At 41.4% G+C, this 21335-nt stretch overlaps 1 protein-coding gene across 2 annotated transcripts in view; it reads left to right on the forward strand.

Annotated features, from left to right (window-relative positions):
• Positions 1 to 21335, forward strand: part of LOC126471458 (uncharacterized) — a 1143134-nt gene that overhangs the window by 1071162 nt on the left and 50637 nt on the right. For both annotated transcript variants that reach the window (XM_050099649.1, XM_050099650.1), the window contains exons 8-15: positions 3278 to 3472; positions 4644 to 4705; positions 6005 to 6193; positions 6897 to 6997; positions 7076 to 7146; positions 9925 to 10032; positions 10114 to 10184; positions 15497 to 15623. In XM_050099649.1, the coding sequence (XP_049955606.1) occupies positions 3278 to 3472; positions 4644 to 4705; positions 6005 to 6193; positions 6897 to 6997; positions 7076 to 7146; positions 9925 to 10032; positions 10114 to 10184; positions 15497 to 15623 (924 nt within the window). The remainder of the gene's footprint in view (positions 1 to 3277; positions 3473 to 4643; positions 4706 to 6004; positions 6194 to 6896; positions 6998 to 7075; positions 7147 to 9924; positions 10033 to 10113; positions 10185 to 15496; positions 15624 to 21335) is intronic.

Below are 21335 nucleotides of genomic sequence, written 5' to 3' on the forward strand. Positions count from 1 at the left end.
TGGACATCAATCAGATTCAGGTGCAGTTATTTTTTTAAGCAATTTCAAGAGTGAAGAGTAAAGAAAATAGAAGCTTTTGGGTTCTTCCCTCGTATTCTGTAACAATACTGTAATCCTTCTAGAATAAAGTCCATAACTCCCATGTGGGATATGTACATACACTAAGGTGACGAAAGTCATGGGATACCTTATAAAGTAATGTCGGACCACCTTTGTCCCGGCGTAATGAAGCATCTTGGCGTAGAATCGACTCAACAAGTCTCTGGAAGTCCCCTGCACTCTATAGGTGACTCTATAGCCGTCCATAATCGCGGAAGTTGCCAGTGCAGGATTTTGTGTACGAACTAACCTCTGGATTATGTCCCATTCCTGTTAGATGGGGTACATGTCCGGGGGTGTGAGTGGCCAAGTCATTTGCTCGAATTGCTCAGAATTTTCTTCAAACCAATCACGGACATTGTTGCCTGGTGACATAGCGCATTGTCATCCACAAAAATTCCATGGTTGTTTGGGAAGATGAAGTCCACGAATGGTAGCAAATGGTCTCCAAGTATCCAAACATTAACATTTCCAGTCAGTGATTGGTTCATTTGGACCAGGGCCTAGTTAATTGCAGGTAACCACAGTCCACACCGTCATGGACACGCCATGGGAGGAAAGTAAATTCAATACACGAGGGCGTTCAGAAAAGTAATTCCTCCGAATTTTTTATGTGAAAACCTTTAAGGCTTTTAAAATGGAACAAACATTATTAACATTCTATACCTTTAATCTTAATGTCTACATATTTGCAGCCCTCTGCCGCTAGAGGGCTCAGAATTGTAGGGCGGTGTGTAACGTAACTATAGCGGTGCGTGAGAAACAGCTTGCTGTAATCGAGATTCGAATTCGAAGAGTTCGTCCACACATGGAGCACTCTCTCCTTCAGTATAAAAACGCCAAACCACTCACGAGCGTTGCGACATCTGCAACAATTCGATGCCTTGGTTTCGCTGTCATGGATCATCCTCCACTTGCTCTCATCCGATTTTCATCAGTTTCCAAAACTCAAAGGACGCCTTCGAGAGCTCCACTTTGATACTGATGAAGTGGTGCAAGCAAAGGTGAGGTTGTGGCTCCGTCAACGAAGTCATTCTACAGTGACGGAATCAACAAACAGGTCTCGTAAACAGCGATAAATTCTCCCCTCAGTACCTAGCTTGTGGCTGGCTCTGAGCACTATGGGACTTAACATCTATGGTCATCAGTCCCCTAGAACTTAGAACTACTTAAACCTAACTAACCTAAGGACAGCACACAACACCCAGCCATCACGAGGCAGAGAAAATCCCTGACCCCGCCGGGAATCGAACCCGGGAACACGGGCGTGGGAAGCGAGAACGCTACCGCACGACCACGAGATGCGGGCACCTAGCTTGTATCTGAACTCATGGCATCTTGTTTTTTTAGTTTTTCTGTGTTGAAAATGTTGAAGAAACATTCAGAGATGTTTGATCTATTAGCAAAGTGCTTCCTCACTAAAAAGAAAAGCGACACCTCCTCAGTCACAGGCATTGTTCCCTGCGTCTGATGGTGACATCCCCGTCACCATCATATCATTGTGGTTTATTACCTAATTCAACTGGAGTCTGCTATAAGGGCCGTCTTCTTAAGAAAGGCCAGTGATGCTACTACATCCGTACCACACTGTACAAGTGGAGTTTTAGAGGCCCCCTCCCCGATTTTTGTCCAAGTTTTTTTTTTTTCTCCTGCTATTTCGTATCGTATCTCGACTTTTCCATAGCGTCAGTTACGACAGTGACCCTTTTTCTTTGCAGAGGCTGTGGGGTCTATAGTCTCACTGTCCCTATATGTGGACGACTTTTGTACTTACTGCAGTTCTTCGACCACGAATGTTGTTAAACACCAGATGTAAGGTGCCATCAGGAAAGCACAATCCCGGGCTATCACCCATGGCTTCCAGTCTTCCACTGCAAAGACATATGTTGCGCACTTCAGTCGAAGTAAAACTGTTCATCCACACCCATAACTTTACCTTCGTAATGAACTGCTCAGTGCGGCAGAGTAATATCGTTTATTTGGAACTTTTATTTGATGCTCTGATGACACAGCCACTACAGTTCCGCCAGGTAAAAGGGAAGTTTCAGTCGAAATTCAACACACTCTGCTGCCTCAGCCTCACCTTATGATGTACGGTCCACTCCACTCTCTTGCGTCTGTACAAAGTACTAGTTCTATCTAGAGTGGAGTACGAATGTCTTCCTTATGAATCTCCAGCCACTTTGACGTTACAGCTGCTGGACCTGGTTCATCACTGAATGATACGCGCCTTTGGATGAGTCCTGTGGACAGCCTCCTGGTAGAGGCTGGGATTCCTCTTTTACGGATCAGAGTCCCCACTTACTAAATCATACAATACGAGTCATCAGCTACACTGAACACCCAAATCACCATATTCTCTTCTCTGCCATGGGGGATTCACCTTCCACAAGGACGACCCTGATCTGATATTCCAGCAGCACTTTGTTTGGAGTCTCTTCGCTGTGATCTCAGTCTCCCTCCATTGAACCTTCTCGTCATGTTAACTTCCCGAACCTCTCCTCCCCCTCCCCCCATGGTGCATATGTTATTCGAATATCTGGTTGGTCCTTTCATTTGGACCATAGAAAACGATAAACCCCTCAGAATTTTGGCGTTTGTTTCTCCCAGTTCTTGGCGAATTTCCTGATTCGACAGTAATTTAAACTGACGGCTCATTGGTCAATGATCTCATCGGCTATGCCTGGTGGCCACGAAAAACACTCACTTCAGTGTAGATGTAGTATTTTTACAGCAGAATTAGTGACCATTAACTGAGACCTATATTACACTCGCAATTTCCTAATCTGTAGTGACTCTCGATTGCTCTCCTCTGGACCCAAAGTCATGTAGGGATTCTGGGAAACGAACTTTGAGATTGGTTAGCAAAGGAAGCTACCGAGATGGAAACCCTGGAGATGAAAGTACCTGGATCCAAATTGTGGTCGACGTCTTCATCTTTTGGAGGCTCAGAATGAGGAATGGCCCACTGTGGCCTCTATGAACAACGTCTTTCCTCATCGGCTTTATCTGTTGTCCAGAGCAGGTGGACGTAATGCAGTAGTTACTGTGTTTACATCTAAATGGCCTTTATATCTTTTCCTGTTAGTTACGTGAGCAGAACTGTTTGGTATCAGTCAAAACAATAACATCATTGACCGACATAAACTCGATCTGTTACACTATGTTCCTTTACTAGGTCGTGGGCAAGAGGAACATATGGTCACTCGTTGCTGAAACTCACGAGCATTCTCCGATGGAAGAGCTAGACTGGGCTGAGATGGAGGGCCTCTTCTGCCAGCAAGTTCCGGCGGCGTCGTCCACGCAGGCGTCTCCCCGGCTGGGCCGAGATGCTGCCGACACCGACCCCAGGCGTCGCAAGGAGTCAGCCGAGGTAAGCCCGAGTAGCAAAACACATACTGAACAAACCACATCACCTACTATTACGTCATGTTTTTCTGTACTATGCAGTTGACTGAGACTTTTTGCTCTTTGGTGTAGTTATTATAAACTTTTATAAAATGTGTCTTTCACAGGGTGTCCCCTCCGTGCCTCACCATATTTTTTTCTCGGAAACGGTTCTTGCGAGCTTTTTGCGTATAACACGTTTTAAGAAAACCAACAGGGGTGAACTGAATGGTGAACACCATATTTCTAGTGTTCCACAACCACAAGAGACAAATCTGTTGTTTTGTAGTACTTTCCAAACAAAAAGATTATTTCCAATTTCAGTATAGTGTTTTTTAAATGTAGAACGGGAAAATTCATTTATTTCAAATAAAAAGAAATGATCTTTTCATAACTACAATATAGAAAAGGAATTTTTGAGAACATCCAAATTTCTGTTACTTCCCTTAAGCGCTTGCTGTTCATCGCGTCAGTTCCAGGAAGATTATTTTGATGGTACCATAGTATCGAGACAACGTACTAAAAATTTCAAGACATGAACATGTTATTCTGAGATCAAATATTCAACCATATTCCAATTTGAAATTTTAAAGTTTTCTTTGTTTCCTCCAGTTTCCAGCAGATTTTAGCAACCATTCAATTCTTCCATAGTGGTTTCCTTATAACACAGTAGCTGACAAACGGTGCGAGCACAATTTTCGAATAAAAACGCTCATACAGTACGTCTGGGACACTCGGTATAGACACTCATCAGCACAGCCTGGATTTTTATGTGATGTCAACGAGCAAAATACGTACATATTTATGTAATGAAAATGGATAAAGAATGAAAGGAAACATGTAATATAACGAAAATATTTTATTAAATATTTAACAGAAAACAATGATTTCAACTGAAGTCAACTTCTAAATGACACCGTAGCGTATTACATTATCCTAATGTGCATTTAAACGTACCAGAAATACGAAAAGTACATTAAGAAGTTTATTTTATACTACTTAATTTTTATTTCGAAAATATCTTCTATCTTACCTTTAAAAATCGTTTACTATTGAATCGGGTATTTTGACGCATCAGAGCACTATAAAAGGGAAAAATGTATGTTTATTTTCTTTTTTAGTCATTGTCTTAATACTGCTGTCTTCTTTTGTTTCAGATTGCACTGCTGGATGGAAAAAGGAGCCTTAATGTTAATATTTTCTTAAAGCAGTTCAGAAGGTATGAATTAGAATGAAAGTCATGTCAGTATGTAGAATACTAATACTCTATCCGTAGCAGAAGTGGCTAATGTTCCCTTGTGCCATGGCGCCCAGCTTGGAGCTGGCTGGGTCAAAATTCTGATCATAGATGAAAACTTTAACACCAGTATTTGGTGGGCTGGTGAAGATGTAGTGGCGTAAAGTTTATGATCACCAGACGTATAGCTCAAGTCCTGGATTAATTTACAATGCACTCTGCAGTGTCTTATAGGTAAGAGTTGACGTCGATTCGTCCTTTGGAAGAAGAAGAAGAAGATGACGTAGACGATCCCATTAATGCTCTTAGATGAGAGCTAGGCTATGTACTAGCATCATCGTTCACCCTTTCCCTTACTTTCATCACAGCACGACAAATACAGCCCTACACTTCACAATCACTCGTCACAATCGTCCCCACCGAGCAGATACGAATGCCAAGAGAGTCCAACAAAATTTATACAGTAGTGAGGTGCAATACTCTCACATCGGTACTGTGACAATCAAACGAACGTGAGTCATAGAGCAGTTGCTAAAGTCATAGTATTATCTCATTGCAATCAGCCACGTAAGCTAAAATTGGCTAAACGAGAAACTTAGCGGAATCACGAGAAATCACTTTAACAATGCGTTATCACAGGTGACAAATTATGGATTTTCGAATACGTTCTAGAAACAAAACGTCAAAGTCGAGAGTATCGGTTCCTTACTTATCTAACACACCCCGTATGTCCTCAAACCAAGCGGTGCTGTATATTATCACGGGAAATCTACTAGGGAATCCGTCGTTTGCAGTTAACTGAAAGACCTGCAGTGTGATGTAGTAGTTCCTTTGAAAAACCTTTCCCACGGTGAACATTGTAGCAAATACTAACTGTACCCCATGCAATTTTGCCTTCATATGAGTGCCAATACAGATTCATCATGAATTATAAATTTGTTTGTAGCTTCACAATTTCATCATCGTCTGATTTTCAATACTGACAAGCTTTACAATAACGTAAAACGTTCTGGTGATAAGTTCCTGTGATCATTGTAGAACTTGGAGTTAGAGAGAAAGCAGATAAGCGAATCCTCAAGTTACTACTATCTACTTTGTGACTGAATTAATTTTCTTGCCCATGTACACAATAATATGCCCCTCAGCGTTATCCAGAAACGTAAGAACATAAATATTTAAGTTAACGATTAATACCTAAGTGTCTAGAGGTTAAGATTTGTATTACTTGTTTCACATAGATATCATTTCGTATCTCATAACAATTAAATGCTTTGCTTTCAGTTCAAACGAGGATATTATACAACTGATCCGTGATGGGGCGCATGATGAAATTGGCGCTGAGAAATTAAGAGGTCTACTCAAAATTCTGCCAGAAGTCGATGAGTTGGAGATGCTGAAGTCATATGATGGCGACAAGTCAAAGCTGGGAAACGCAGAGAAGTTTCTTCTTCAACTCATCGATGTTCCAAAGTAATTAGATACCACATAAATTAGATGCCACATAAATAAATCAGTCATTCTTGTACAAATTAGATCGATACCGTTTGTACCATTTAAACCATAGAATATGCTAATATTATGAAGCTTCAAAGCTGTCCTAATCTGCAGACTAATTAATGATAGCATGAGCGTTTTATTGTTTAATTCTTCATGTCTTTTCGTTGAAGAAGTAGATTTTTTTTATCGTGAAGTAGTAAGAAAAACGTATTGTACTTGTTTATTTCTCATTTGTTTTGGGCAGAGTCATAGCAAACAAAGCTGTCACATAATTCTTGTGAAATCTATCAAAGATACACCTACATTACGACAGCTCTTTCATTTCCTCCGTTTTCCTCTTGAACAGCAATTAGGCATTCTTAATTACGCATATATTAACACGAGAGGAAAAAGACGATGCATTTTTTCTGATAGTATTTCTGGTTTCAAAATGCTTTTTGTTACTTGCTTCCAGTAACCCACTTTTTGTTTCATTCTCAAATTCGTCTGTAGGCGCTAGTTATTATTAACCCACAAAAAATTAAAGAAATCTATGGTAGCTACGGTAGATTTCGGAATATCTCCTACAGATTAGTGAAAAGTATAAACAATATTTTGATCACTTGTATTCAGCTGTTTCTAGAATCAAAAACCCCATGTTTGCGTCATTCTAGTACAATGTTTCATTCATGTGCAGTTACAAACTTCGAATCGAGAGCATGCTTCTGAGAGAAGAATTCGCATCGAACATGACGTATCTAGAACCGAGCATTGGTGCAATGATTGTTGCTGGTGAAGGTAAGAAAACAAAATAGTTCATGGTTTTTATTTTACTGTCGTTCTCAGTAATACTAATGAAAATACCCATTGTTACAGATCTCATGAACAGTGAGCCATTGCACGAAGTCCTGTACATGGTCCTTGTTGCTGGAAACTTCTTAAACTCTGTAAGTCTTACATATTTGCGTAGTTAAATATCATACTATATTACAGGCAAGTTTTTATAGTATAGTTAATAAGAAACTTAGAAGAAATGTGTCGCTGCCATTCTGAAGCCTATACCTTCACCGGAGACAGCATTAAGCAACACTTTTTCATTCAGTTACCAACACTTACTTCGTAATTGTTATTTAGTCCCTCGAGAGTCAAATACTTCCAGCTACATTAGTTCAGACGGTCATGTTACAAAACCTGGATTATAGGACTTTGAATTCAGTTTCGTTCAGGAACTTAGTAATTGCTTAGCTAAGTAAGATCGCAGAGTTTCTATGAGGATTTGAAATTATGTAAAATAAGCGAACTATACAACACCCTGTCCTGCAATTGGAACCACAAATATGTTGATCCCGTGAGCATCAAATGTGATGTTCTCAATTTGTGTTCACATTCCCACTTGTAATTAATAGCGATCTTTAGGTTAAGTCGCAATACCGTGTAGCTGTTATTGCGGAGAATGGAATCAAGCATCCAGCGCAAATACCCGGGCAATCTGCAAATCCTCTTCTGATATTAACAGTTTCTAGTAGTCACTTAAGCAAATGTTCATTATAATGAAAGTTGACAAAAGAAACTCTTGCCTCTGTCTGGAAACAAACCCAAGAACATTCAACAAGAAGTTATAGAAATTATGTGACCAAATTTGGTTCCACTTTGCTTACGACAGAGTACAGTTTTAGTCTAAAACAGTTTTTCGTTTGCAGTACTGGAAGTATTTCTTTTGTAGTTCCGTGTATGAGAGCGCGAATGAGTGTTTGGGAACAGGTGACATAATCATGCTGTAGCCTTTAAGGAGGATCATTTTTAACTGGTCCAAAACTGTTTCGTGTTCTAGGAGATTGCTTCACTCATGCCTGGATGGTTCGTCTGATAGGGCATGGCCACTTCATAATACGTTGACGAAATCTTTTAAGTCTCATGAGAGAGTCATTTAACTCTATATTAATGAAATCGTTAGTTTCCTTTGGTCTTAAAAGGTAAAAAAATTAATGAATAATAGATTTACTGGAAGTTTATCAGTTCTTTGCTTTAATTGTAGACCCTAAAGTAAGTTAAATACGCTCCAAAAGTTTACAATGTAGCATTTGTAACAGAGCTACCAAATGTTTAAGCTCATAATCCGCGACGAACGAACGAGTGGTCAGATCTCGTTACTGCGGTATCTTTGCACTTTCTCTTGACCGATTTCAAAAAAGGCTGCGAAGAATAAAAGAAGGCATCAGTGTCTCGTGTGGGGAGCGGTACCGAATGCAATTTGCTTTATTCACACACGATATCTTACAAATAGTAGGTGTAGGTGAACAGCAAGATTTCGTCTTTCTGGATTTCCGAAAGGGGTTTGACACTGCACCACATCGCTGACTAATAATAATCTAGATACGATATATACGGAGATTTTGACAGCTGTGTTACTGGCTGGGTGCATTTTTTATTAATAGAACCCTGTACCATACATTGGACAGCAATTACAACAGATACGAAAGAAAAATGGGCTGTGCTCCGACGACCGTGATAGAATCACTAACGTTGTCAGTAAACACAAACAGTTTATCATACTGGGTCAGACTCTCCGCTGCTGATGCTGCTGTTTACAGCAGGGGTTCCCAAACTTCTTGTCACTGCGTAGCACTTTTTAGAAATTTGGGCATTTACGTTTTAACGAACTCTGAGTTGGGGTGGTGGTCTTCGTAATAGGTACACCCCAATTACAGAAGCAAAGTTTCTTCGTATCACGATGCCATTTAACGTAAAACCGCGTCCACAGAGAAAACAACCGCAAGGCGCAGCTTCGCGCCGTGCATTTCCAGAACGGAACGGCGCTGAACTGCGCAGAACAGAACACAGTGTTCGTAGGTGCGCAGCAGTGTTCCGGTGTGCACACGCGCTTGAATAACAATGGAAAACGAGAATAGCCGTCCAACAGTGTCGCGCAAAAACGAACCGTTTTGATGTAAGGACACTGCGCGAAACTTATTCGTTGTTGAAGAGAGCGGCGCGGTTTGACGTACACACACCAGCTGCGCCAATCTGCGCTGCGCCCACTCTCTTTCCATGCTTTTGCGTGGCACGACTCAGCGCGGCAACGTAACACCCCATAAAGCGACAATAACGACAATCAGCAGTTCACTATGTAATGACTACTGCAGCGCCACAGATTGGTACACAGCATAAGTTAGCAGCAGTTGCAGAGCGGCACGAAAACTGCCGAACAACTGTCGACAAAACCCGATCGCCAGCGGCAAAACAAGATGAATTATTCCCCGCCAAGGCAGCGACGACTAATGAAGGGGTGGATGAGGATGGTACAGTCCGACATTCCTGCGTCCTTCGTACAGTGCGAAACAAACATTCTGGAATACATCCATTTTTTTAAAAATTGTATAGATGCTACTTTTATCAGTTTTCTATCATTTTACTTCAAAAATAATGTAAGAGGATAATTATACTTACTTCATACTGTGTTTTGTTTACTTGTATGTGTACCACCTGAAATGTCACTGTGTACCACTAGTGGTAAGCGTGCCACCGTCTGGGAACCCCTGGTTTACAGTAAAGCAAAATTAGAGCATGTGTAGAGGTGTATAGACAGTCACTTCTTCTTCGCTCTGTATCCAACCGGAAAAGGAAAGGAAATCTTTCTCCAATACGCTCTGCACAGTGTATTGTGCAGTATTTATATTAGGGACAGATCATAAAATGTTTACATATTTAATTATTTTTATTTACAGGGCGGCTATGCAGGCAATGCGGCTGGTGTAAAATTGAGTTCTCTACAAAAACTGACAGATATCAGAGCCAACAAACCTGGCATGAACCTCATTCATTTCGTAGCAATGGTAAGCCCGCTACACTCACTATTATTTCAGTCTATTAAGTATATCATATTCCTCTAAACACTAATATGGTACTATTTACAGCAAGCAGAGAAGAAGAAGAAATCTCTCCTGAAGTTTCCTGAAGAAATGCAAGCACTAGAAGAGGCAACGAAGTAAGTTCATCAATATTGTGTACTTAGAAAAGTGTCTCATGATGTAACCATCTGTTATGGACAATACATGATTTTCTGCTGTCAGTAAGTGGGAATGCAGAGGATCGATTAAAATATGTGATCAAAATCTTCGGCAAGTTTGTGTGGACATACTTATTCCAGAGCTTCTGCAGTCTCCATACACTTATATTCCACATCATGTATAAATAGTGATGGTTGAAATGTAGTAACTTCACAGCTGCTCCTAGAGCTAACTGCTTTGACAGCAGTATGAAATTGAGATAATGTATTTTAGCTGGTAGTAAATGTCCCGGGTTGTATGGTTGTGGTCCGTGAAACTTTTCCGCTCCTAAAGTTTTATACAGGAGTGCCCTGTTCCTGGTCCTGCTGAGTCTTGCCGACTGACAGGTCAGACGTCAGAGAGCCACGTAAATACTGTGAAAAAGAAGCGTTGTACAGGCAGTGAGCTCAATACTAAACTGGAGACACTTCTCAAAAGTGTCATTGCATAGAAAACCGTGACAGGGTTTGGTGGTTATGCCATACTGACGAGGGGCATTCAGGGTTGTTGTTACTGATTGTGCTTGCCACTCTCAGGCGATTCTTCCGCTGAACTACAGCGCCACGTAGTATCACTAAACAGGAGTTTCATTTCTCCTGTTTAGTACAAGGATTTGACAACTTGCCCCGATCCATCATGGTGGCTGTGACGTATTGCATCCAGAGCCGTGCATCGTGCCACGTTTACCCTGGCGAGCCCCGCTGCAGCCGACAGCTTCGGCCTGTTGCCCGCACCGCAGGTACAACTTTACCGGCAATGGAGTGCGCGAGCCGCGATACGCTGTTGAGGCCCGCGGCTCGTCAGATACAAGGCCGAGCCCAAGTGTCAACAAGGCTCAGTCCATTTGGGAAACAGGCAGCGGTGGGAATGTGTAACTGAATGGTCACACGTGTGTGGAATGCGGAATTGGCTTCTTAATCGTCTGCATTACTTTGACAATCGTGATAGTTTGATGTGCTATGAACAGAGCGTTCTTGATCATTTACAAAGAAAAATTACGTGTAATGTCAAATGATGGATGTATCACAAAAAGTACTTACTATGACATGGTCGTAATTGAATTCAAAGCAAATGGTTTAATACCCCTAAAGCTTTTATAACATGGCTAGGTCTAGTATGCAATGTTTAAGTATTGTACACTTTTCAGTTAATCTGAAAGTTTTCATTAATGAACCGCTTGGCTCAACCCTTCCTCAGAATTCACTGAGGACGATCTGCATTCTTCGCGTGTGACGTAACTTTGATATCAGGAACCACAGAAGGTAAAGATAGTTTCAAATTATTTTCACTGTGAACTTTGTTTCTGGATTTATTTTTATATACGTGTAAGAAGGAAAAATGGTTCAAATGGCTCTGAGCACTATGGGACTTAACAGCTGTGGTTATCAGTCCCCTAGAACTTAGAACTACTTAAACCTAACTAACCTAAGGACATCACACACATCCATGCCCGAGGCAGGATTCGAACCTGCGACCGTAGCAGTCGCGCGGTTCCGGACTGCGCGCCTAGAACCGCGAAACCACCGCGGCCGGCGTGTAAGAAGGAAAAACATTTTCTCCATGATATGTGTACAAGACAGGTTTGTTACCGTTTTATTTGATAACATTGGAAACGCCATCATTAAGCTTAATCAGAAACTTATTGGTCACAAATATTTACTTTCTGTAACTTAGTCATTGGACGTTTCACGCAGCTGCTCGTTTCAATTTACACTTCATGTAGATTCGAAAATTATTGTCCTTTCTAAGTCACTGCGAATCCAGTTGTTATTACTAGATAGAGCGGGGAATTAGTGTTTGAAATTTTTCCAAATCCATTCAAATGTTCCTTAATTTTATTCCTTAATTTTATTTCATCCGAAGTAAGATGAATTTCTACTAGGAAATCGTGAAGCATATCAAAGCACTCAATTTGTTTGGAATTTCGACATATTTCCCAAACTGCAAGGCTTTTAACGAACAATTAATATGGTCTTGCACATTACACAGGTTTGTGTTTGGTCCGTGCAATAATAAATTTCAACTGTTGATTTTAACTAAATCTTTGTGAAATAAGCTACGATCGGAATCCAGACTTTGCCTAGTGAAAGGTGTATCTGGTGAGAAAAAGATAAACATTATATAGTACGAGAAAAGTTCTGCTGTGATATAACGGTCTTACATCCACGTTAGTCAATAGAAACTTTTAAATACTTAGGTTAGTATTACAAAAATTCGCTAATTAGTAGGATGATAGGATGACCATTAATAAAATTAACTATTTCCACTACATCGTAAAGTACAGAGATTTTTCATTTGCACCTAACAATAAGTTCATTTAATAATTATAAGCAACAGTGGAGATTTGAACATCCATCATGTTGCTGATGTTACAGCCATCAGTTATTTTAATATAAGACCGGAAGTGAAGCACTGTGTCGGTAAATACAGTGCGCAGTAAAAACCTGCTTGCAAAGAGGTCACAGAGATTTCGTTTCGCGCCCGCAACAGTGTGATGCCTGGAGGCCGGCCGGAGTGACCGACCGGTTCCAGGCGCTACGGTCTGGAACCGCTTGACCGCTACGGTCGCAGGTTCGAATCCTGCTTCGGGCATGGATGTGTGTGATGTCCTTAGGTTAGTTAGGTTTAAATAGTTCTAAGTTCTACGGGACTGATGACCACAGAAGTTAAGTCCCATAGTGCTCAGAGCCGTTTTTGATGCCAGGTGAGCGCACGACTGGAAGAGCAACCGGCGGACTCGGGTTCTGGGGGCTGACCAGGCAGCCCAGCAGTCCCGGGCGGGCCGCTCAGGCTCTGTCCACGCCTCTGATGCGTCACCACTTGGTTTCGTGTACTGGTCTCTCCAGTTTAGTATTCAGCTCACTGAGTACAAGTTTAAGTAATCGGCAGAGATACTCCTTGTCAGAGATAAAACTTAAGCATGAAACTTAGTGATACATAGACAGTTGCTCTACAGAACCGATAGATAAGTTTTATCTTTGACAGATGACAGTCGATAGTTAAGTTATATCTTTGACAATAATTATCTGTGTCGATCACGCCTAGACTTCCACTGTGTCCCTTTTTCATAGTATTTATGTCGCTGTCCGATGTCTGACCTGTCAGTCGCCAGGAATCAGCGGAACGAATAGTACTTCTGGATACGTCCAGCGTAGCTCTCGACGAAACGTTAGCAACAGAAAAGTTTCATGGACCACGACCATGTAACCTGAAAGATTTACCAGCAGCTTCATTGTATGATGACCCATTTTCCTTGTTCTTTCAGTGCGTTGATAATAATTAACCCACAACAAATAACGTTCAGGAGAACTTGATGAACATTTAGCTTCACATGTTCAGGAATTTCCACAACTCAGTTTCCTCCTTGTTGAATGTAATCTTCGCTATAAATGGTGAAATATAATAAAACAAGTGTAGTTACAAAACATAACTCGCTAAACAGGACTGCTATGCAAATTAACTGTGTAGCAAGTTACAGAGAATAGAATACTCCTTGCTTCAGGAACACATGAAAAAAGAGTTGTAGCTCAGAACGTGACACAAGTGCTTCAGCTAAACGCTACTCCTGAAGCTTCTGTGTCCTGCGACTTAAAGTTTTTCATTTCTTTCATTGTTAATTTTTTGCGAAAATTTATAAATGTTCCACACGAGTGTGTAGTTACAGCATTTCTAAGACTGATGCAGTTCTAGGCACTACACATACCAAGATTTCTTTAAGGCTACCTCGAATAAACATGTTGTTGCAAGCCCTCATCGACGAATCCGCAGAGAATCACTTTTTGTTAAGGAGAGCATGCTTTTCAATCCATTGTCTGTGAGTTATGCGTATGACGTATCCATAACGTACTGGGAATTAATAACAACTAGGTACTGTCACTGCCAGTCTTAAAGTGAATTCTTAATGTTGCGCTAAAATTTATGTTTCTAATAGAACTAAATAAAAGGTCCTAGAGTGAATTTTAATTCTACAGTGAATCGTGCACTGGTCTGAAATCAGCGCACGCTCCGCTATAAAACGAAAACTCATTCTGGAAACAATCCCCTAGAATGCTGCCGAGGTATTTCTCCACAGATACCTTGGATTTAGCCCCACAAGGTATCCAGGAGAAGTTCGTGAAGTTTGGAAGGTAGGAGAAAGAGTTACTATTGGAAGGAATGCTCTGAGAGCAGGTGGTGGTAATACCTGGGTAACTCAGTCACTTCCAATAAAATATGAGTCTGGCTTGCCGTAGAAAAGGTATTTTATTTGCTTTCAAAGAGGAGTTCTGAAAATTTTGCAAGATGTATCATGTTTGTGTTTTGGAAAGGAGTTTTTTGGTTGTTATTTTGAAGAGGAATCGTGTTTGTTATGTTACGTTGAAGGTAGTATTACATGGTACGTATTGCCAAGACGGTCAGGAATATAGCGTGAGAAGCTAGCCACCGAAGGAAAAAAAAAGATAAAATAAAAACGGTGGGCCGTAGGATATTTTTAATACGTGACCTCTATTTCAATTATTTCTCTCGTCTCTAGTGACCGCACTATCGACGGGATGTTAAATTCTTATCTTCTTTCCTTTTTCAATTATTTCTCAGCCCCCCGTTTAGCAAATATTTAAGAGTTGCATAGTCGTTCGGCTTCCACGTTACGTTGTAGTAAGTCTGTCATCAATGGGTAAGCTGAAGTGGTCCACAACTTGAAGAAAGGCAAAGACCCTAGCGAGGACACTTGACACACAGCTGCAGCATCGTGACGAGAATAGGGGCGTGGACCAGCAAATTATTTCTGCACAGTGGTCTTGAACTTGGTAACAAAGAAGGTTAGCCTACAGTAGATCATCTTATAATGATACACAAAAATGCTATTACGTTTCGGTAAATGGGTAAGTGTGTACAGAACGTATCATAAGGTCAAAAACCCAAAAAACGATTTTAGATTAAGTAACCGAAAAAGCAGAAGAAGAAAATAATGGTTTAGGTCAGAGAGTAGGAGAATCTCATGTCCATAACGTTCGAGCACAACAATTTATTATGCACGAGTGTTTCAAACATTCAACTCAGGAGTGCCTGATATTCCTCATATCATATTGTATCATATATTTATTAACAGCTAATTACTTTTTTTCCTTGTAGTGTTGACAGAAGAGCAAACAGTGGAAATTGTGACAGTTTTGTGGAATTTTTTTATGTTGATAATGCAATAAATCTGCAGTTACCGTCAGGGCATCAATTTCACAAACCTTTAATGTTGTACTGTTGTCTGTATTTCAAGGACAACCGTCGAACAGCTCCAGAACGAGATAAACGCTCTCGATGGCCGTATGAAGAAGATCCGAAAGCAAATCGACCTCCCGACTACAGAAATGGAGATAAAGTCTCAAATGTCTGACTTCTTAAAGGTACTACTCTTAACGGAAAAATTTAAATTAAGTGCCTTAGTAAATACTTACAAGAATACAGATTTCTTTTTTACATGTGAATTTTTTTGAAGAATATCTAAGCTAATTTACAATCATCTGTAATATTATGGAGTATTGGTTATAGGGCTGCCATCTGCCATCTGCCGTATTGTACGGGACATCCCGTATTTGAAGTGAAAATTTTGCGTTCTTTATTATGAATTGTTGTCTCGTAAAAACCAACGTTTGTTTTTTCTGTCTCTAAATATTTTAAAATCCGTACTTGATTTGAGCCCGTTGAAATTCACAGTAGCCCCATTATTTTTTTTCTCTTTGGAGCCTCAAAAGCAGGAAATCGCGTGATCTATCGCCATTCAGTGGTAAAGTTGAGCATGCTGGTTTATTTACCTATTCTATTAATATTTTTTCTGCATGTTTCGTCATAACTAGTGCATTGTACTGTACGTACTGTTAAATGGGTGTCAGTTTCTGTTACCAATTTCAGTAATTACCTCATTCTGTTAATGAAACTAATTATATTGTAATAGAAACTGGTCCGTAACACTAGATTTCAAAATGTTTATGAATTGTCCCTTATTTTTGTGGAAAATCTCGCATTTTTAGGTAAATGTCCCTTATTTCTTACATCAAAAAGTGGAAACTCTAGTTGGTTCGCCCTTGTTAGTGGAGTCTTAATGCCGTTGGTACACTTGGTACGCAAAATATGTCCACATGCGCCGGGCAATTCTTGTAGATTAAGAAGAGATGGATCGTGAATCTGAGGTGCCACTCAGGTCACGTAGATTTGACATCAGCGAAATTGGGATTATGATATCAAGTGATCTTCACCAGTATGCACCTCAAACCGTGCTTCAGCTTGCTGGCCTCGTTGTATGGTTACTCATAGTGTTGGAAGACGATGTATCCGATGTGGAATTCAATAGCCGTAAAAGGATGCAAAATTTCAGTAGTGATATGTCTGTAGATAACCAAAGCGGCGCAGTGGTTTGTGCAGTGGGCTAGCAATCGGGTGAAGTGGAGTTCAAATCCCAATCCAGCATTCTTGATGTAAGGTAGAGATGAGATACTGGCGGAAGTAAAGCTATGAGAACGGGTCATGAGTCGTGCTCAGGTAGCTCACCTAGTAACGCCCACCTGGGTTCGAGTCCTGGTCCGGCAGACAGTTATAATCTGCCAGAACGTTTCATTCCTGATACAAGTTTCCTACATAGATTAGACGGAAAATGGAGACGGCTGATTTCCTTCCCTATCTTTTCTCTGTCCAAGTTTGTGTTCCGTCTTGAATGACCTCGTCGTGGTTGGACGTTAAATACAATCTCCCTTCTTTCCTCTTCAACATTTCTGTAGTTCACGGCCATCACGATCAACTACCGAGAATAACAGAGGGGCTCAGATGATCATTCACCGAAGCTCAATACTGCCGGCACTGTCTCTATGAATGCTGCCTTTTGGCGTTGCATCAGCGCCAACGAAAAATACGGGCCCCGCAACTAACTCGTGTGATGCCACATTAGTCAGCATGCCCGCCACACTTGGCCAACACTCGGCGCTTTGCAGGGTTCACAGGAATTCAATGTGTAATTGAAAAGGTACCCACTAAATGTCTTAACTGTGTTATGTGCTATCGAGAGCTTGCGTTTAAACGCGCAATCAAGAATTATTCTACTCGTCTGAAATAGTTACTCGCTACACGCTGGCATACGTCAGACGTGCTGTGACATACGCGCCACGGCATGTCTTTTTCACGAGCCACGTGACGCAGCAAGAACCGTACAGACTGAGGCGAGGATACCAATATGCACATATACAGATGGCGGTAATATCGCCTACTCTAGGTACAAAAGGGCAGTGCATTGGCGGGGTTGTCATTTGTACCTAGGTGATCCAGGTGAAAAGCTTTCCGACGTAGCTACGGGCGCACGAGTATTCACAGACTTCGAATGTGGAATGATAGTTGGAGCTAGATGCATGGAACATTCAATTTCGGAAATCGTTGGGGAATACAGTTTTCCGAGATTCGTAGGGTCAGGAATGTGCCGAGAACACCAAATTTCAGGCATTACCTCTCATTAAAGTCCATGGAGAAGAAATAAAAACTTTGAGGTTCGCCGATGACATTGTAATTCTGTCAGACAGCAAAGGACTTGGAAGAGCAGCTGAATGGAATGGGTAGTGTCTTGAAAGGAGGATATAAGATGAACATCAACAAAAGCAAAACGAGGATAATAGAATGTAGTCGAATTAAGTCGGGTGATGCTGAGGGAATTAGATTAGGAAATGAGACACTTAAAGTAGTAAAGGAGTTTTGCTATTTGGGGAGCAAAATAACTGATGATGGTCGAAGTAGAGAGGATATAAAATGTAGACTGGCAATGGGAAGGAAAGCGTTTCTGAAGAAGAGAAATTTTTTAACTTCGAGTATAGATTTAAGTGTCAGGAAGTCGTTTCTGAAAGTATTTGTATGGAGTGTAGCCATGTATGGAAGTGAAACATGGACGTTAACTAGTTTGGACAAGAAGAGAATAGAAGCTTTTGAAATGTGGTGCTACAGAAGAATGATGAAGATAAGTTGGGTAGATCACGTAACTAATGAGGAGGTACTGAATAGGATTGGGGAGAAGAGGAGTTTGTGGCATAACTTGACAAGAAGGGATCGGTTGGTAGGACATGTTCTGAGGCGTCAAGGGATCACAAATTTAGCATTGGAGGGCAGCGTGGAGGGTAACAAGCTAGAGGGAGACTAAGAGATGAATACACTAAGCAGATTCAGAAGGATGTAGGTTGCAGTAAGTACTGGGAAATGAAAAAGCTTGCACAGGATAGAGTAGCATGGAGAGCTGCATCAAACCAGTCTCAGGACCGAAGACCACAATAACAACCACCTCTTAGCACGAACAACGCTCTGGCCGATGGCCTTCACTTAACCACAGAGAGTAACGGTGTTTGCTTAGAGTTGTCAGTGCTATAGACAAGCAACACTGCGTGAAATAACCGCAGAAATCAATGTGGGACGTACGACGAATGCGTCCGTGAGGACAGTGCGGCGAAATTTGGTGTTAATGCGCTATGGCAGCAGACGACCGACGCGAGTGCCTTTGCTAACAGCACATCACCTGCAGCGCCTCTCCTGGACTCGTGACCATATCGGTTGTACCCTAGACGACCGGAAAACCGTGGCCTGGTCAGAGGAGGCCCGATTTCAGTTGGTACGAGGTGATGGTATGGTTCGAGTGTGGCGTGGACCACACGAAGCCATGAACCCAAGTTGTCAACAAGACACTGTGCAAGCTGGTGGAGGCCCCATTATGGTGTGGGCTGTGTTTACATGGAATGGACTGCGTCCTCTAGTCCAACTGAACCTACCATTGACTGGAAGTGGTTATGTTAGGCTACTTGGAGAACATTTTGCAGCCATTCATGAATCTCATGTTTCCAAACAACGATGGAATTTTTATGGATGACAATGTGCCATGTCACTGGGCCACAATTCTTCGATATTGGTTTGAAGAATATTCTGGACTATTCGAGCAAACGGTTTGGGCACCCAACATGTATCCCATCGAACATTTGTGGGACATAATCGAGAGGTTTTTGAGTCCATGCAACGTCGAATTGTTGCACACCGGGTAAAAGAAGGCCAGACACGATATTAGACGGTATCCCATGACTTTTGTCACATCAGTGTATAAGCGGAGGAGAGACGGATGGGAATCACCGTTGTGCTCGCGCAACAGCCTAGGTGCACTGCGAATAGCGGGTAGTTGATTAACATTACTTTGTGAACATATTAACATATCCATCTGTACACGGCTTTCACTTTTTTATCAGGGACATGTTGTTCCAGAATTAAATTAAAAATGTTACCCATCCTCCGTTTCTGAACAAGGTTTTTAAGTCAAATCCTCTCCCCCGTATTCTACCTGTGCCCCATTAACAACTTGCCCCGTATTTAGTTCAGAATTTCCTGACTCTTCGATGCCAACTGGAACAGCCTTCTGTGCCGTTAGAGGTACGAAATGAAAAGTATAATTTAAATTTATTTGTTCGACTACATGGGCTGCAATTGGGAAAACCCACAGAATTAACGACTTTCACAAAGGAATGATTCTTAGGCCCGTTTTTCACGTTTTTCTGTTGGAAACTGACTACCCGAAGTGCGTTCGTCTTTGGTGCGCTCGTCAGCTGCCCACCACGTCGCCAGTGTGTGTATGATGTCAATCATCTGTAGATTGTGCCGAATGTGGAGTTATTAATTTCCGAGTATGCTGTACACTGCGCATGTGCAGAAACAGGGAACTTTGGCAGCTTCTGCCAGCATCTGAAGTTCAATTATTCTATCCGAACTCACTCCTGTTATAGAAATGGGTTTAGTGCTGTAGTGTCTTCTTAAGCTCCGTCGTGGTGTTTGCTTTTTTTTCGCAACACCGCTAAAAGTTTACACAAGATCCTGTTATTTTCCTACTAGTGTTCTCCTGCAAGATAGATGAAATATCTGAAAGCAAAAACGTATTTACGTTTCACAGAGAAAAAGCCTGTACTATGCAAAAATAAGAACGTAAATAAACAAATGTGTTCTAATGAAAATTATTCCCACAATCAAAAAGATAGAACTGTTTGACGAGAAAAATAATTTAGTTGTTGCTTGGTACTTCAGCAAGAAAAGATATCCATACAAATTATAAAAATTGATGTAGGCTACTCATATTTGTGTGATTGTATGTATGTTCCACATCTCCTCTAAATCACTGAACCGATTTCAACCGAACATGGTACACATACTTTTTACTGTCTGGAAAGAAACACTGTGCAGGTGGTGGAGATGGAAAGAGGGAGGGTAAAGGAGGAAACAGACTAATAGAAGGATTGAACAAATATACAGGGGATAAGCAAAATAATGTGAATACCTGTACTTACATGGGAATGGTTCATTAATAAGGGGTTGGACCCCCATTTGCCCGTAATACAGCAGCGATCCTTCTTGGAATACTGGCATATAATGACTGTATAGTCTCCAGTGGAATTTTATGCCACTCTTCGATCTGAACCTCTTCTAACTCCTGTAGTGACGAGGGAGGCGGAAATTTGCTCCGGAGTCTGCGCAACAATACCACCCTCAAGAGTTCGATAATGTTCAAGTCCGGGGACTGTGCTGGCCAGGTAAAACGCTGTACTTCAGTTGCATGCTACTCATACCACGATTGTACTGTCCTGGCTGTGTGAATAGGTGCATTATCGTCCTGAGATATGCCATTATTGTTGGGGAACAACATGTGAATCATGGGGTGCACCTGGTCACCTAAAATGTTAACATAATCGTTGGTTGTAACACGGCCTTTGAAAGTAATAATGCGAACAGCAGAATGCCATGATATGGTTGCCCACACCATCACACTTTCACCTCCATGCTTAACCGTTGGAATCAAGCAGTCTGGTTTGTAGGCTTCTTTTGACATTCTTCAAACATAAACCCGGCCCGATGTTGGAAATAATGACAACGTTGACTCGTCAAATCATATGACGTGTTTCCAATGGTCAGCCGTCCAGGATTTATGCTCCCGACACCATGTTTTACGCTTCTTTGCGTTGGTTGTCGTCACTAACGGTTTCGGTATAGCAACTCGGCCATAAATATTCCCTTTATAGATTTCTCGGGGGGACACTGTCGATAGATACGGGGTCTCGAAGATGGCT

The sequence above is a fragment of the Schistocerca serialis genome, chromosome 3 (genome assembly GCF_023864345.2).
Source record: "Schistocerca serialis cubense isolate TAMUIC-IGC-003099 chromosome 3, iqSchSeri2.2, whole genome shotgun sequence".
NCBI classification, from domain to species: domain Eukaryota; kingdom Metazoa; phylum Arthropoda; class Insecta; order Orthoptera; family Acrididae; genus Schistocerca; species Schistocerca serialis.